Source organism: Alexandromys fortis, unplaced genomic scaffold (assembly GCF_014885135.2).
Source record: "Alexandromys fortis isolate MF-2015 unplaced genomic scaffold, M_Fortis_MF-2015_v1.1 scaffold_197, whole genome shotgun sequence".
Lineage (NCBI taxonomy): Eukaryota > Metazoa > Chordata > Mammalia > Rodentia > Cricetidae > Alexandromys > Alexandromys fortis.
In genome coordinates, this window is record NW_026068072.1 from 607,393 (window position 1) to 624,635 (window position 17,243).

Genomic DNA, 17,243 nt, shown 5'->3' on the forward strand with positions numbered 1-17,243 from the left:
CCTTCGGCTTTTCTGTCCATAGGCAGAAGTGATGTGCGTGGAGCCCACACTCACCACCATCTACCAGCAGCAGAACCATCATTTATCCTCTGAGGACCTGACTTTGCAAACTCCATTTTAAAGAAGGGGCTTCATCTTAAGTCAAATAATGAGCTGGGGGGTGGGTGATCTCAGCTCCAGAAATGTGCTGCCATAGCAGAATTGGAACACATACCCTAAAAATGGCTAATTAAGAAGATAGGGAGCAGGGCCATAAAATTTCACGAGGTCCAGATGTTCTTGGGAGGCATCCTGTCCTTGAAGATCCCTTGTCAGTAATTTATAGCTCTTTGTTAGGTTTTCTTTTTTTTTTTTAAAGATTTATTTATTTATTTATTTATTTATTTATTTATTTATTTATTTATTTATTTATTATACAGTATTCTCAGTACTCTGCCTGCAGGCCAGAAGAGGGCACCAGACCTCAATACAGATGATTGTGAGCCACCATGTGGTTCCTGGGAATTGAACTCAGGACCTTTGGAAGAGCAGGTGGTGCTCTTAACCACTGAGCCATCTCTCCAGCCCTCTTTGTTAGGTTTTCATGCCCAAAAACTGACCAATGGGTTCAGAAATTACCTTATCCTATGTGCCCCTCACCTAATCCCAAGACGACAGGACTTGAACTGCCCTGATTACGGCGTTTCCCCTTTAAAAGACTGCTCCTTCCCTCACCCACTGCATTGGTGGTGGAGGTGTGGTCCAAACTCGAGTTTGAATATTATTAAAAACCCTTATGTAATTTGCATCAGAAACCTGGCTCTGTGAATTCATTTGGGGACATAGCAGGGCAGGCAGAAATCCCAGGTCACATGCTGGTCACATTTCCTTACCTGTGCTCACAGCAGAACGAGAAAGCTTTCTTTCTTCAGTGCCCACCTCTACCCTGGAGCTCCTGAGGTGCCAGTCTGGCTTATGCCTCAGTGGCTCCTTGTGTGGAGATTTATAACTAAACTAAAAACCCTTAAAGTCCCCTACAAAACGGACTTTCTGCTCCTCCCTGATAGAAAGAATAAAAGGGTCTATAAAACCCTTTACCTTTGGCTATCGGGAAGTTTGTAGACAAGCTGAAGCTCAGAGACAGCAGAGCGACCCCCTGAGCACGCTCTGCCTCGCTCTATCTCACAGGCTCTTATTTCTAACCCATGACCTGTCACTGACTTAAGCAGCCTGCAGATGGTAGTGGGAGGGGTGAGTGACCCACAGGCGGTGAGGCATTCACACAGTAAGGAGCAGGAGCTGCCTTCTGGCTGAGCATGGCCACTCACTCTTCACTGGAAGCACGTTCTGTGGGGATGATGGCTGCGCAGGGGCTGGCTCCGGGTGCTCCAGCAGCTTCTTGCTGAGGATGTCAGAGAAGAAAATGCGGATGAGAGGCACTCCCCATAGGAACTGCAGCTGTTTGGTGATCAGGTACATGGACTCATTGAGGCTAGGACAGAGCAGGAGACAGGCGTGTCAGTGCCACCCACTGTCTGCCAGGGAGAGCCCACTCTCGTCCCAGGTGGCTTCCATACAGGAGAGAGAATAAATACAGACAGAGCTGGCAGGTCACTCGCTGCAATCCCAGCACTCAGGAGACTGGAATGTTGCAAGTTAGAGGCTAATTTGAGTTGCATAATGAGCTTATGTCTAAAAACCAACAGACAAGCAGGGAAGAAGAAACTGCCACTGAGGGGCTGGGTCTGTACAGGCATCCCGCCTGCATCTGCCTGTCACTCCAGTCGCCTCCCACGCTGTCTCCCACGCTGCCGTCGGCAACTGCACTTCTCTTGCGCTCAGCCAGTCCAACGCCTAAGAAAGCACCAGACCTCCAGGGTCTCCTTGCCTTAGGGGCACCTCTCCACTCAGGCTGCATTCCCAGACCACCCCAACTCCTAGAATCCATCAAGACCCTAAGCTGGCCCCCACCATCTTGTGGGGACAGCCATAACTCACTGGGCACAAGCCAGGCTGTGGCGCGCAGCATCAAGACATGGAGACAACCCCATCAGGACCCAGAGTGCTCTCGGACACGTGAGGCCATCACCTCACATTTCAGATGAGGAAATGGGTGAGGAGCGGAGAAGAGCTTCAGTAAAGAAGGCAAGGTGCGCCTAGTGCATGGGCCCTTGCTCCCCAGATGGGGTGTCACACAGAAGTGTCTTCCTGGGGCAATGTCTTTTAATGTCTGGATGGGTCTCAAGGATGTTCCTCGGGTACCCGACAGAGACCAGTGGGATATCAGAGATGTATCAGCCTGGTGCCATCCTAGGGCACACACTTCTGTCGGGTTGCTGCCTGCCTTCACCTCTGCTCTTCCACTCTTGCGGTTCTAATGATTCTGAGTCTATAAGACGCTCATATTCCACTGTGTGGAAAGGCCAGCGGGACTGTTACCCCTTTAAATCGTTTGCCCTGTCTCAGCGTCTCTGAGGCATGGCTGCCTCGTAATCAATGAAAGTGATACTGGAGAAGATTGACAAGGTCCATCGTTTACTAATTTAAAAACAGTGAAAAACCATATGATGTCATCTCTACACATTAAAACTATCAATGAAGGGAAAGGATGAAAGGCCAATTGCCCAGATCATTTGCATATGAAGATTTTGGGTGGTTTAATGTTCTCTTGGCTCTGGGGATTGAGCCCAGGGCCTTGTACCTGCTAGGCAAGCTCTCCACCAGTAAGCCAATCCCCAGGTCGTATCTATATTATATAATAAGTGCCTATTACTTCTATAGCAAAACAAAACCACGAAAGCTGGAAGGCGAGAACAGGACGGAGAAAGAGAGGGAGGGAGGGATGGATGGATGGAGGGAGGGAGGGAGGGAGGGAGGGAGGGAGGGAGGGAGGGAGGGAGGGAAGGAGGGAGGACGAAAAGCTTTCTCCAAACATACCCATAGTCCACAGACTGGGAAAACCAGCCGAGCACAGGGTGCCAGTGGGTGAGGTTAGACTTCTTCTGGGACACGTACTTCTGGCAGTAGCACAGCATCTGCGTGAGCAAGCTCACGAACCCATCTGTTTCTTCCTCTAACACCTTGGGGTTGAGGGAGCCCAAGTGGAGGATGTTGCCTATGAAGAGAGAAGGCTGAACGCGATGCCAGACAGGTGTGCGGGGTCTCACAGCCTTGCTCTCTGCCCGAGGCGCAGGTGGCTGTTACTCAGCAAGAAGAATGTACGTGAAGGATTTCAGCCAGCGCCAGGGGCTGAAGGAACCAAGCTGACTTGACTTGAAATCTCAGTGTGGTCACAGATGAGCGACACAGCTCTCAACCCAGCCTGAAATCGCATCCTTGGCTGTAAGGCAGGAGTAGCGATGCCCACGCTCCCTATAGCTACTATAGGGAGAGACTGGGCTGCCAGGCACACAGAGACACTCAGCATGGCATTTTAATACGTCAGTAGTACTTAAAAACCAGGAGAAACATTAAGATGTAGCATTAGCTATATGTCCTGGGAGATGGCTGTATTCAGTGTTTACCAGAGTACTCTCCCCTTGGGGTCCAGTCCTAGACACAAGAGCTATAACTAAGGCTATCTTGAGTTTGACTGGTCTTAGGAGAGCCAGTCTCTAAGAACAGCTTTATCAGAGAATTAGGTGTCTGCTCTGTGTTCAAATGGATCCACCCACAATGTACCAAAGACACTGTAACAGAAATACCACTCTGATCTGAGCCCCTCCCTTTCAGGGAAGAACTCTGCAGCCAACTAACCACACAGCGTCCATTGAGTACTATTCTATGTGAGATTCTATCTGTTCATCATCTGCATTACAGAGATGAGCCTGGTTTTATATACAACTTCTCTTAAGTGCAACTAATGACCTTAACAAAACATGTAGGCTTCCCCCATGACCATAACCAACCCAAACCCCGCCTCCTAGACTCACCCATCAGACACAGAGTACGGCAGCCTTCTAGACTTTCACAAGCATCGCGGCAACGGTCACTGTCTCTTAGAAAGACGATGAATTTGCGAAGCATGTCGTGGGATTCTAAAACACTGAGACGCTGAAAGTGATGGTAGATAGTTAACATGGGGCCGGGCAGGGCATTCCTGAGAGGCATGGACCTGACACTGCTCACTACCACTCACTTAGGCAGAACACTGCTTTCAAGTGTTAGGGAGATGGAGGGTGACAACAAGAACCTGATTTTTCTGGCTGCTAACAGAAACATGTCTACACCAGCTACTGGAAAAACTGGGAGAAGGAGTGGGAATCAGCAGAAGAACTGTTTTGCTTTTGAGTCTAGCAAACAAACCAGAGACAGAAGTGGCAGGCTCACCTCAGGGGTCACTGTGCTGAGATGAGTCATGAGAGCAGGTACCGACATGATGTGGATGACAAACGGTCGCATCAGATTGTCTGAGAACTGCGCAGCAACTACAGGGCTAGTCAGAAAGGGCAGATAAGTGGGTGAGTGCAAATGACGGGGTGACAGGGGAGGGGGGATACACGGACGGACACACTGCTGCACAGCTGGGAAAGGTCAGTTCTAAAGTACCTGATGTGAGAGAATGCTTGTACTGTAAGACATTTGGGAAAGGAAGATCAAACACTCCACAGATGGGATGGGCTTCTGGTAAGGACGGAGAAAGTTTCCGCACAGCCCACTCACTCCTCAACCCAGCAGTACCACCCAAGTGCGCCCCTGGGGACAACTCGCCATTACCTCACACTTTATGCTGAGTTTACCACAGCCTGATAGTAACATTTAAAGTATACACATAAGATGTAAAATATAAAAGTACAAAATAACCTGAAAAACAGAGGGAGAAGGTCAACAACATGCTTTTCTGGGCAACGTGAACATGGGGAATAGCCCCTTCTTTCTGTTTCCTGTGTTATCTAGGATTTTACAATAAGCATGCATTATTCCCATAAGAATGACCCAGGGTGGGCATGGCAGTGTATACAAGTAGCCCCAGCACAGGGAGACTGAGGCAGAAGAATCATACTCAAGGCTAACCGGGGCTATATATGAGGCTCAGTCTCAAAACACTGAGAGCAAGGGCGTAGCCCAGTGGCAGGGCACTCGTCCAGCACACCATGGCTCAAGCACAGAAAACAAAACAAAAGCACCAAAAAGATAGTGACACTTGTATCTCACAGCATCTACAAAAGTTAACTCAGAATAATTTTATAACTAAAATCATCAAATTTGTAGGAAAAAAACCCAGACATCTTTGGACCCTGGAGTTAGATAAAGATTTCTCAGATATGGCACTAAGAGTGTAAGTACAAAGAAAAGTAACTAACTGTACAACATCAAAGCCAGTATGGTGGGTGATCACACACCCTACCCAGAAGGCAGAGAGATGAGCACCAAGTGGAAGAGTCTGCAGACCTCGTCAACTACCAGGAGGCTTGCATCTGGAGCGCAGAAAGAACTAACTCAGTAGTAGACAACCCAATCTGAAGATGGCTGAACAAGCCATATAGGTAGTGCATGCCTGTAGTCCCACCGAGGAAGGCAGGGAAAGGAAGAGCAAGGGCTTGGTGCTAGCCTAGGCTACATTGTTTAACACTATGTTCAAACCAAAGAACAAAACCAGGGCAGGGAGATAGCCAAAAGAACTCAACTGACATCTCTCTGAAAAAGACACATGAATGGTTAATAAACACTTGAAAACATGGCTGTCACCAGCTTCCAGGGACTACTAATGCCAATGACCGTGAGGCCGTGAGACAGCACTTCATACTCATGAAGCAGTTGGTAAGGCTGGGGAGAACCTGGTGCCTGCATCCCCACCAGCTGCTAGTGGGAATGAAGGCTCTGGAAAACAGCAGGGCGGTTTCTCGCCAATGTTAAGTGTCCATGACCATGTTATTTCACTCCTAGAGAACTGGAAACACATCCTACACACAAACTCATACAGAAGTGATTGTGGCATACAACATCCCAGCCAGTTTGTTCACACAGTGGTGCTGGGCCATAAACAGGTGCTGGATCATTGAAGAGATAAGCTGAAAACACTGTGCAAATAAAATACACTACTAACAACAGAACACATGGTGTCTGACCCCACTCAGGCGCGCTGTCCAGAACAGGCCAACCCAAAGGAGACGAACTGTTCTGCAGGACTCGGGAGAGAACAGATGAGGGCAACTGCTAGCGGGCAGGTTCCTTCTGGGGAAGGAAAGAACTCCAGAATTGGACACTCCCGATCACGGCATTGCTCTATGGATACACCAACCGCCACCATGGACTGACACTTCAAAAATGGGTGAGGCACCCATGTGAACTACACCTTAGTAAGTAGGATTTGGGGCTAGGGACATAGCTCAGTGGTAGCATACTTGCCTAACATACATGGGGTTCAATTCTCAGGGCCAGGAAACAAACCAAACACCAGAGGTTGCATGCGGGTCACTTCTGATGCTGTGACTACAGCCTGGCAGAGAGCAACACAGGCCAGGGCTGACTTGGCTTTGGGTCCAGGTCACAGTCCATTGTTCTGGGGAAGGCACTCACACGCGTGCAAGCCTATTCAGATAAGCTTCTCAGACACTGAAACAGTGCCTTCAACACTCAGGGTCTTCCTACGTCAGTTATCAATCAAGACACCCCCACCCATATGCCCACTGGCTAATCTGGTCTAGAGAATTCCTTGCATGGTATCTCTAGTCTTGGGTATTTGGATACTGGTCCCCAGTGGGTGGCACTGCTAGGGTAGGTTAAGGATGTGTGGCCTTGCTGGAGGAAGAACATCACAGTATGGGGGGAGGTTTGAGGTTTCAGAAGCCATTTCATCACTGACAAATTCATTATCTTTTTGTGTCTGTGCTTGAGTTAAAGATATGAGTTCCCAGCTTCCCTGGAGTGCTGGTGACACAGTCTTATCTCCTGGATCTGCAAGGTCATCTTACCACAGCAACAGAAAGTGAGTCCAGCCCTCATTAAGACTCTAGCCAGGTGACTCAGTGGGGTCAGGTTGACAGTGAAGACTAACCAGCACAGGCTGACAGTGAAGACTAACCAGCACAGGCTGACAGTGAAGACTAACCAGCACAGGCTGACAGTGAAGACTAACCAGCACAGAAGCCATGCAGGCAACAACGGAAAAGAATGAGACTGACAAGAAGCAAGTGACTAGCCAGGTGGCAGTGGCGCACGCCTTTAGTCTCAGCACTCAGGAGACAGAGGAGGCAGATCTCTGTGAGTTCAAGACCAGCCTGATCTACAGGGTGAGTTTCAGGACAGTCAGGGCTACAAAGAGAAACCCTGTCTTGAAAAACAAAACAAACAAACAAAAGAAAAACAAAAAACAAAAGCAAATGATGACTCCTCCCAGCTTACCCTAGCACAACACTGGAGTCTATGCGGTAATGTACTCTGAAGAGGGCCATTATGGGGATAAGGAAAAATTTTAAGACTGAAATCTTATGCTAATCACTTGGCCACCCAAGCTAATATCATTGGTTTCAGTTGAGTGAAAGAAAAGAAAATCCAGTTCTACATTTTCGAAAGGGGGTTAAAACAGAATGGCACAGCTCCCTCAACAGCAAAGGCACAAGAGAGTGGCGGTGAAACCATGGACACTTTCCGCAGGCACCTGGAGATTCCAGCCTGGGATGGATGCTTCCCAGGACTCAGCCGGACCTAGGTCAGTAAAGTCAGGTAGAATGCCACACACGGGCACAGAGGACAGCCCTACATATATGTATGCTTCCCATCAGCCAGTGAGATGACGGTCAGCAGAGCCTTTCTCTGGCTTCCTTGCTCTCAGACCTCAGGTAATGAGTTGGCTGTCCATGTAAATGTGATGTTTCCTGTGTAGCAAAGAAGGCTAGACAACCATCTCATTAGATGCTGAAAAAAAGCCAGTGACAAAACACATCACCCCTTCATGATAAAGGTCTTAGAGAGAGCAGAGATACAAGGAACATACCTAAACATAATAAAGACAATTACAGCAAGCCAACAGCCAACATCAAACTGAAGAGAAACTCCCAGTGATCCCACAGAAATCAGGAACAAGACAAGGTTGTCCACTCTTTCCATATCTATTCAATATAGTTCTTGATGTCCTAGCTAGAGCAATAAGGCAACAAAAGGAGATCAAGGGGATACAAATTGGAAAAGAAGTCAAACTCTCACTATTGACTGATGAGATGATAGTTTACATAAGTTACCCCAAAAATTCTACCAAGGAACTTTTACAACTCATAAACACTTTCAGTAACGTAGGATACAAGATTAACTCAAGAAAAATCAGTAGCCCTCCTTTACACAAATGATACATGGGCTGAGAAAGAAATCAGAGAAACATCAACTTTCACAATAGCCACAAATAACCTAAAATATCTAGGAGTAACTCTAACCAAACAAGTGGAAGACCTGTATGACAAGAACTTTAAATCTTTGAAGAAAGAAATTGAAGAAGACACCAGAAAGTGGAAAGATCTCCCATGCTCTTGGGTAGGCAGAATTAACATAGTAAAAATGGCAATCTTACCAAAAGCAATCTACAGATTCAATGCAATGCCCATCAAAATCCCAGCAAAAATCTTCACAGACCTCAAAAGAACAATACTCATATGGGGAAGCAAAAAATCCAGGATAGCCAAAACAATCCTGCACAATAAAAGAACTTCTGGAGGCATCACAATCCCTGACTTCAAACATTACTACAGAGTTACAGTACTGAAAACAGCCTGGTATACATAAAAACAGACAGGAGAACAATGGAACTGAACTGAAGACCTGTTAATCCACATACCTATGAACACCTGATTTTTGACAAAGAAGCAAAAAAATATCAAATGGAAAAAATAAAGCATATTCAACAAATGGAGTTGGCATAACTGGATACATACATGTAGAAGAATGAAAATAGATTCATATCTATCACCATGCACAAAACTCAAGTTCAAATGAACCAAAGACCTCAACATAAAACTAAACACATTGGACCTCATAGAAGAGAAAGTGGGAAGTACACTTGAACGCATTGGCACAAGATATAGCCCCAGAAGCACAGACACTGAGAAAAACAATTAATAAATGGGACCTCCTGAAACTGAAAAGCTTCTGTAAAGCAAAGGACACTGTCAACAAGACAAAACGACAGCTTACAGAATGGGAAAAGATCTTCACTAACCCCAAATCAGACAGAGGTCTGATTTCCAAAATATACAAAGAACTCAAGAAATTGGACACTAAAAGATCACATAATCCAAAAAAAAAATGGAGTACAGACCTAAACAGAGAACTCTCAACAGAGGAATCTAAAATGGCTGAAAGACACTTAAGGAAAGGTTCAGCATCCTTAGTCATCAGAGAAATGCAAATCAAAACAACTCTGAGCTTCCATCTTATACCTGTAAGAATGGCCAAGATCAAAAACACTGATGACAACTTATGCTGGAGAGGTTGTGGGGAAAAGGGAAAACTTCTGCATTGCTGGTGGGAATGCAAGCTGGAACAACCCCTTTGGAGGTCAGTGTGGCAATTTCTCAGAAAATTAGGAAACAACCTTCCTCAAGACCCAATAATAATACCACTTTTGGGTATATATCCAAAGGATGCTCAATCGTGCCTCAAGGACATGGACTCAACAAAATTTATTTTATCAATATCAATAAAGTAAATTCCTTGCTTTAAAAAAATAAATAAAAGTTCAATAGGACAGAAAAAAAAAAGGTAGACAAGGCAAAGAGTTCACAATGCAACCAGGTTGGGGATGGTGACAGGCAACACAGGAACCGCAACTACTGAGCACATAGCTACGCACGTGCGCCAGGAGAGCCTCAGGGAACAGCACAAGGTTGGGAGGGTCCCCTGTGCCACTTCCTCAAATGTGTATTGCTCTTAGGATCCAAGTGTGTCTACTGTGCAAGCAGACACGGAGAATAAAGTTCCAAGTGTGGGCTCCAGAGTCTGAGTGGGCTTAATGCCCGGCCTGACCTCTCCCTGCCGTGACACTGAATGTTTTGACCTCTCAGGGCTTTAGCTTCCTTTCCTATAACATGGAGATAAGAGACTATGTGAAGAATCCACAAGTGAGTCTAAGAAACCCAGAAGAAGGCATTGTTTGTGATTCCCAGCTACGTGCACAAAGGATTTAGCGGTCATGTTCAAGTACATCATATCTTCCTGGATTTCTACTATATTCCTGACAATGATGATTTTTTTTTTAATTTTATTTACTATTATAGTGCATGTGCACACACGCATGTGTGTGGGTACCAGCTGAGGGCTGGGGTCAGAGGACAATTGTGTGATGTCTTTTCCATCCACCTTTTTTTTTTTTTTTAGCCATAAGTATTTATTAAGGAAGAGGGAGAAAGAAAGACAGAGAAAAGGGATAAAAGGAGAGAGGAGAGATAAAAGAAGAGAGAGACAGAGAACACGCGTGCACACGCCAAGGAAGCAGAAAGAGCTTCTCCATCCACCTTTATGTAGATTAGGCTCACCCAGGTGTGCGCCTTTCCCTTGGAGCCATCTTGCCAACCCTGATGCTGCTCAATTATCTGCAGACTCAGAGGGGAGAAAGTGCTCTGTTCAGTAGAGCCTTAAGGAGAGGTCAGTGGAATGCTCCACAGAGTTTACATTCGTTTCGTGCTGTTTTCTGAGGCAGGGGCTAAGGTATCCCAGGCTGGCCTCCGTCTCACCGTGTAGTCATGGGTGACTTTCAACTTCTAATCCTTTGCCTCTGCCTCCTTACAGGCAAGCACCACAGTGCCGATGTCTGTGGTCCAGGGGATCAAACCCAGGGTCCCAGCCCAGCCAACTGGGCTGATGGTAGTGATGGAAAACTCTTGAGCCTAGACTACCTGTCGTCTTCGCTGAGTTCTTCCTCCCACTGCAGGGACAGGAGTTGTGACAGAGGCCGAATGGTCCACAGAGCTGGGACTGCTTACTTTTCGGCCCTTTACAGATGATCACCAACACAGGCTTGGCAGGGTCACCATGCAAAGAGGCTCCATAGAACACGACACCCGGGATAAGAATAGACACACCCGCCATGCAGACACAGGGTAGGGGACTCCATGCCCAGACATCTGACCATGGAAATGGAAGGGGCTTTGTGAGACCCACAGGCCTCAGAGTGCTCAGCACTGGGGGCTGTGCCAAGCATCCGTTGGCAGAGGAGGAGGCTGCGCATCCTGAGCTAGCTCGACAGTGGGGCTCTTTCCTTCAGGGCCAGTTACCAACCTCTCTCCATGTATGTACGTGATCTCTCAACAAACCGTGAATACTCTAGAGCAGTTAGGAATGCAGCTTTTCCCACTGGGCAGTTCTCTAAGGACACCTCTCATGTCTACACATTTACACACTATATCAACAAAGGGCAGGCGAATACCACACGCTCACACCACATGCACACACCACACGCTCACACTCTCTGCTGCTCCAAGGCCAGCATCTCCCACCTGTGTTTCCAACCCCGTTCTCTCGGGACCTTCCCCCTGCCCTGGGCTGGGCCTCCTTCTTTTACTCTTAGGGACTCAAAGGAAGAATAACTCCATACAGTTACCTAATTCACTGCAAATCACTGCCCTAACACGGCAAAAGATTCATTGTTGAAGGTCGAGGGACAGCGTCAATTGTTGCAGAAATGGCACTTTGACAAAGATGAACACTTACAAATTCTGACAAAGTGGCTGACCAAGGGGAGTAAAAGGGGTGCTGGGGCACCAGTCTCACAGCTGGCGTCTTACCGTAATGCCAGAGAGAAGGTCGCTGTTAAAGTGCCCGTGGACAGACAGGGCCGGGGTCTGGCCAGGCCGCGGGTCAGCAGTACCTGAAAAGAATGTTCAAGCTGTCAGCCTGAGCAGCGAGCATAGCCGTTTGTCCACTCAGAAGAGGGGCTTGGCGGTGGTAGCGCATGCTTTAATCCCAACACTCGGAGGCAGAGGCAGGAAGAGCTCTGAGGTTGAGGCCAGCCTGGTCTACACAACAGGTTACACAGCAGACCCCATCTCAAACAAAACAAAAAGGTGAAAAGGTAACAGGAACACTTGAGATAAACCGCTCAAAAAGAAGGGAGCTGCTGAGTGTGGAGGGCCCTTCTGCTCATCACTACTATGCTTCAGCATAATACTGTAATGTCCTCTCCATGCACCTAAGCTAAGGAACAGCTAATAACAGCTAAGGAAATGAGTGTCTGCAAGTGGGGTGCAGTGCCCCCCATAGTCTTGGCTTCCCAGGAGGCTGAGGCACTCACGTCTTGGGGGTTGAGGTTGGCTTGGGCAGCACAGCAATCCTCAGTGAGTTTAAAAAAGCCACGTGAAATGTGACTTAAGCTTAACTGCTCCTCGTTCCAGCCAATGATAACAGTCACCATGACACGTTCTGCAGACTCACTACTACCATGCTGTGGAGATGTACAACTGAACTGGGAGATGGACCATCCTAGCATCAGGAAGAAGGAAGGGTCACATCAACGTTCCTTCTAAAGCCTGAAAAGTCCACAGCATCTCAGGAGCAACCTACTCTGCCCACTCTCCGGCCTGAGAACTGGCATTGCCATCTGAGGATGCTGAGTTAGAAACGCATGGCCCCCTCCACAAAGGAGGGGCCTCCTACCATGGCCTCACTGTCAGTCAAGCCTCTGGGCTGCCCTCGAATCCATTCGCTACATCATTCTCGGGGCTGAGTGCCACTGTCCTCCCTACAAAACCACAGTGACCTGAGTGAGGGACGAAAAGGACACTGTGTACTCAACTGTCCCTGCAAGGGAGGACACAAGGCACATGTGAACCCACAGGAAACTCCAGTTCAGGCACTGCAGGGACACAGTGGGGATGGGGTCACAGACCTGTAACACAGAGTAAAATCCACGCTGGTTGAGATGGCCCATTATATTTGCACAAATGTGGTTCAGGGCTGGTCGAAAGCTCTCACCTAAATGAAGGAAACAGCGTGAGAAGGCAATCTCTTGCCACAATGTGAGCAATTTATGCAGGACAAAGGGGGAGGGGCTGAATGAGAAATGCCCCAGCAATTGGACACTGTCCCCAGCAGGTGATGCTGACTGGAAAGCTGTAAAGTAGAAATTTGCTGGAGGAAGTGCGTCACAGGGTATGTGTGTGGGTATGGCTTTGAGATTTCATAGCCTTGCCCTGCTCTGTCCCTGCTTCCTGGTACAAGATGAGCCCACTCTGGTTCCCCACTGACATCTCTAACTCCTGCTGCCCACCTTGGGAAACCCCTTTCTTCTCTCAAGTGTTTTTTATCATGTGTTTTAGCACAGCTACAGACAAGCATCTGACACAAAGCCCGGAGTCATGACCCCAAGGGAAGGGACATTCTGCCTATGCTCTTAGTCCCTTAGAGCCCTGGGAGGCCCATTCTCACAGGTTTGGCTCAAGTGTGTTACTTAATGGGTCGATCATCTGACCCCTAGCCAGAAACCCTGCTGGTCCTGCCTCCTCTGCCTACCAGGACCTGTATGCCCAGCAGGACTCAGAACTTAATAGCTTTGGGACACTTCCTGAGTCCAGAAAAATGCATAAAACCAACACTTCTTGCTCACTCAAGGCATAGGATTTGCATGGAACAGAATTTTCCATGAATTTTAGATCACCAGCTGACAACTTCCAGCACCCGGTACAACGTAACTGCTCTGGAGTCTGCAACGCACTGAGAACCTACGCATTCCTACAGGGGCAAGTTCTTCCATGTATGTCCAGTCTGCAGCTGGTGACTCCCAGGCTGTGGATGCTGTTTCTGCTCGGTAGCCATCAACTCAGCAGACTCCAGCTCTCAAGCACTGCCCGCCACTCTATCTCCAGTGACACCATGGGGCTTGGCATGTATGAGGCTATGTGTATTATTATTAAAAAATTTTTAGATTTATTTTTATTTAATGTGTATGAGCACTCTTCCTGCATGTATGCATGTGTAACACGTCTGCCCGGATCCCCTGGAACTGGAGTCAGGGATAGTTGTGAGCCACCATTTGGATGCTGAGAATCCAATTAGGAGTCCTCTGGAGGAGCAGTCACTGTTCCTAACCACTGGGCCCCTTACTCCATTCCAGCCCCTTACTATTTTTTTCTTTAATTTTTTTAAAAAAAACATGTAATACAAGAAGGCCTCGGTGGGGTCCACCATTCACACAGGGTGTTGGAGGAGTTAGAAACAAGAGCAGGGAACAAACTTCCTTACACAGAAAGTTCAAAGGCAGGCACATGCTAACAAACACTGGGTACTATGAAGGAGCCTGGCAGGAAGTGCCAAGTGCACAGGCTTAGGCTTCGAGCCTCCCCGAGCTTGTGTGGCCAAAGTGCTTCCCATGAGTAGGAGGCGTCTCCTCTGTGGAAATGCTGGTTGGGAAAGATTTCTGAAGCGGGCCCACACACCTTTTCCCCGGAGAATCCTCCATGTTGACGTGTCTGTGAAGGTGACAAGCATGGTCAGGTGCAGTGTGATGAGCCTGGAGTCTTGCAAGATTTCCGGCTGCAAACAATGGAGTAAGATTAACACTCATGCCCATGATCCCACTCCACGACGCGTGTACATCCTACACTGCGCAGCTGACTCACACCGGAGTCCACACAATATATTCTAGAATTCCCCGGCCCAAAGGCTGCCGAGAACAGAGAACTGAGCATTCCTGGGAGACAAGGTCCCAGGTTGCCTCACTCTGTGCTTACAGCTGTAGCAGAGGACAGCTGCAACACAGACTAATGGGGTCTTGGGCGACAACCTTTGGCCTTACTATTTACTGGCTGTGTGATCTTAGAGAAGTTTCTGTGCCTTGGTTTCCTTAGCTGTTGACCTGGGACAGGAATGCTTTCTTCCTGGGGCTTTGTGAGGAATAATGGCTTACTGCACACAGAAACTGACAATAGTGCCTGGCTCATAGCTCAGCCCAGGTTCTGCTGCCGCTTCTTGTAACTGTGATGCTTTTCTTGTTTTGCAAGAGTAAGCCAGGCAAATGTGCGACTCCTCTCTAGGCTCAGAGACCTGCAGTATGCAGTATAGTATAGAGCTGCCCGATGGAGATGGAATGCAGGTCCTCTGAAGAGCCGCCAGCATGCTCCACTGCTGAGTCATCTCTGCAGCTTGTTCTTGGGTTTTCAAAGGAGAAGGCCCTCGTGGCAGAGATCTATTGTGGAATGCAGTGTGTGCACACATTCGCACGACTAACCTGCCTGCTCGGGTCTGAGGCACTCTGGTGGGAATCTTGGAGTTCTAAGGATGGGGTATAGAGTGTGAAGATCTCTGCTCTGTACCTTGATGCCTCACTGATCAGCTGTGAAGGGTGCAGCTTGCTATTGGCTCGTTGTCTTGGCAGGGTTGTGGCAAGAGTCATCCATCACTCCCTCAACATGATCACTGGGGGCTTTGGGGACACTCACTGGACTGATCAGCTGCAAGCTCTGGCTCCCCAGGGACATGGCAGCTCATTGTCTACTCACATCCTGCCCTCCTCTGTGTACAACCTGAGAGTGGCCACAGGACCAGGCTGTGAGGTTGAGCTCGGATCCTCCTGGACTTTAGAAGTCCTCAGGAATTTCCCAGCTAGGAAAGGTGGCCTCCTTTTCTCTGAGGTCAAGACAGGACAGGGTCAGAGTTTGAGGTCAGAACTGCTGGCTATGCGATGACAGGACGAGGAAGGGACAGCTGCCATGCTTTAGAATGCATTCTAAAATGGCTCTGGCTCAGCTTGTCACACGCAGGTGTACGAATGTGTCTCTTTAGGCTACTAACAAGGGGCTTCCTTAGTAGCGCAAGAGACAAGAATTCATTACACCAGAACAGGAAGGAGGACAGCTTCCTGACTGTTGAGTTAGTGTTTTGGAGGGAGGTGGAGGTTATGCATGTGCAGTGTAGTGTACATGTGGTGTGCTGGTATATGCATCTGTGCATGTGTGTAGGGGCAGGTTGGACATTCAGTGTCTTCCTCTATTGTTCCATCTTACTTTTTGAGACAGGGTCTCTCACTGAACCCAAAGATCAGCATTTTAGCTATGCTGGCTGGCCAGCTAGTTCCTGGGATCTACCTGTCTCTGTTCCCCATTGCTGGGCTTATAGGCTCTCATGGCCATGGCCAAAGTTCATGTGTTGAGGATTCAAATTCAGGTCCTCTGGCTTGCACAATCACTCAGTCACTTCCCTGTCCCTGAAGAGGGTTCCTTGGTGTGGGAGACTGTGGCAAATGTAATCAATGTTCAATATGTGCTCCCAAGACAGGGTCACAGTAAGCAGAGCATCTACCTGCTCGTCCCAGACATCCATCTCAAGTCAATTCTCTGCTAGACTGCTGAAGGCATAAATAAAGAGCAAACCAGGTGTGCATAGACTTGCTGGGTTGAGTCTGGGGGTTTGGTTTACCTTGAGTTGTTCAAGAAGCTCACAGCAGTACCACAGGATGTTCTTGATCTGCTTAATCCACAGCAGAGTGAGGTCCTTGGAAAGAGCCAGGGACACGTACCATACCTACAGGACACAAGAAGAGCAGGAGCGTGGGCAGTGATGAGGTAAGGCTGTCTGCATGAGTAAGTGGAAAGCAGCATGTACTTTAACACTAACCCCCGAGATCAGAGTCCAGAAAAGGCAGTCACTATCTTGAATAAAAGGCAGGAGCAAAGCATGGCTTTGTAGATGAGGACCAAAGCATCGTTCATCCACCCAATCCTCAACTGCTTATCTGTGTGATCCCCTGAGCAGGACCTTTCAGACCACGTAAGCGAGCCTTCTAGAACTCGTTAGAGACTCTCAGCTTGGTCCACTCACCTTTGGCTCATTTTCTGCGTCCATGCTGCTCAGGATGCTACGGCACAACTTCTCCAATCTCTACAGGGGCAGAAAAGCTAGTTATGAATTCTCCAAACTAATCAAAACATGAGAAAGAGGGGACTACACGTTTGGTGGGCACCTGAAGCATGCAGGCAACATGTCAGGTGGTTCATATGTGCACAATCATACTCAGTGCCCTCTTAGAGACATTGACACTACAGATACAAATTACAGGCAGGTTTCAAACTGGTGGCTTACAGAACTCATGGGTCCTAGAAATGTGTTTTTATCTTTCTGTTTTTCAAGATGGTTTCTCTACATAGCCTCTGACCAGTCCCCTGGATGTGAAGCTTCCTTTCTTGTGCACAGTCCTCTCCTCGCCTTCTGGCTTTTCTCAAAGTCCTGGTACCAGGTAACTGTGTCTCTTTTGAACTCAGAGCCCTTAGCCCCTGCCCTCTGCATGGCAACCCACTGGCCAGCCTGTGCTGTCTCGACACTGACCCTCTCTGAATTCCTGGGATGCC

General features: G+C 48.0%; 1 protein-coding gene across 2 annotated transcripts in view; it reads right to left on the reverse strand.

The window, feature by feature from the left end:
• Ube3b (ubiquitin protein ligase E3B) overlaps positions 1-17,243 on the reverse strand; it is a 53,480-nt gene that overhangs the window by 29,948 nt on the left and 6,289 nt on the right. For both annotated transcript variants that reach the window (XM_050121093.1, XM_050121092.1), the window contains exons 5-13: positions 16,717-16,776; positions 16,315-16,419; positions 14,337-14,433; positions 12,791-12,876; positions 11,691-11,773; positions 4,309-4,414; positions 3,912-4,032; positions 2,917-3,094; positions 1,308-1,471 (exon numbers count right to left, since the gene is read on the reverse strand). In XM_050121093.1, the coding sequence (XP_049977050.1) occupies positions 1,308-1,471; positions 2,917-3,094; positions 3,912-4,032; positions 4,309-4,414; positions 11,691-11,773; positions 12,791-12,876; positions 14,337-14,433; positions 16,315-16,419; positions 16,717-16,776 (1,000 nt within the window). The remainder of the gene's footprint in view (positions 1-1,307; positions 1,472-2,916; positions 3,095-3,911; positions 4,033-4,308; positions 4,415-11,690; positions 11,774-12,790; positions 12,877-14,336; positions 14,434-16,314; positions 16,420-16,716; positions 16,777-17,243) is intronic.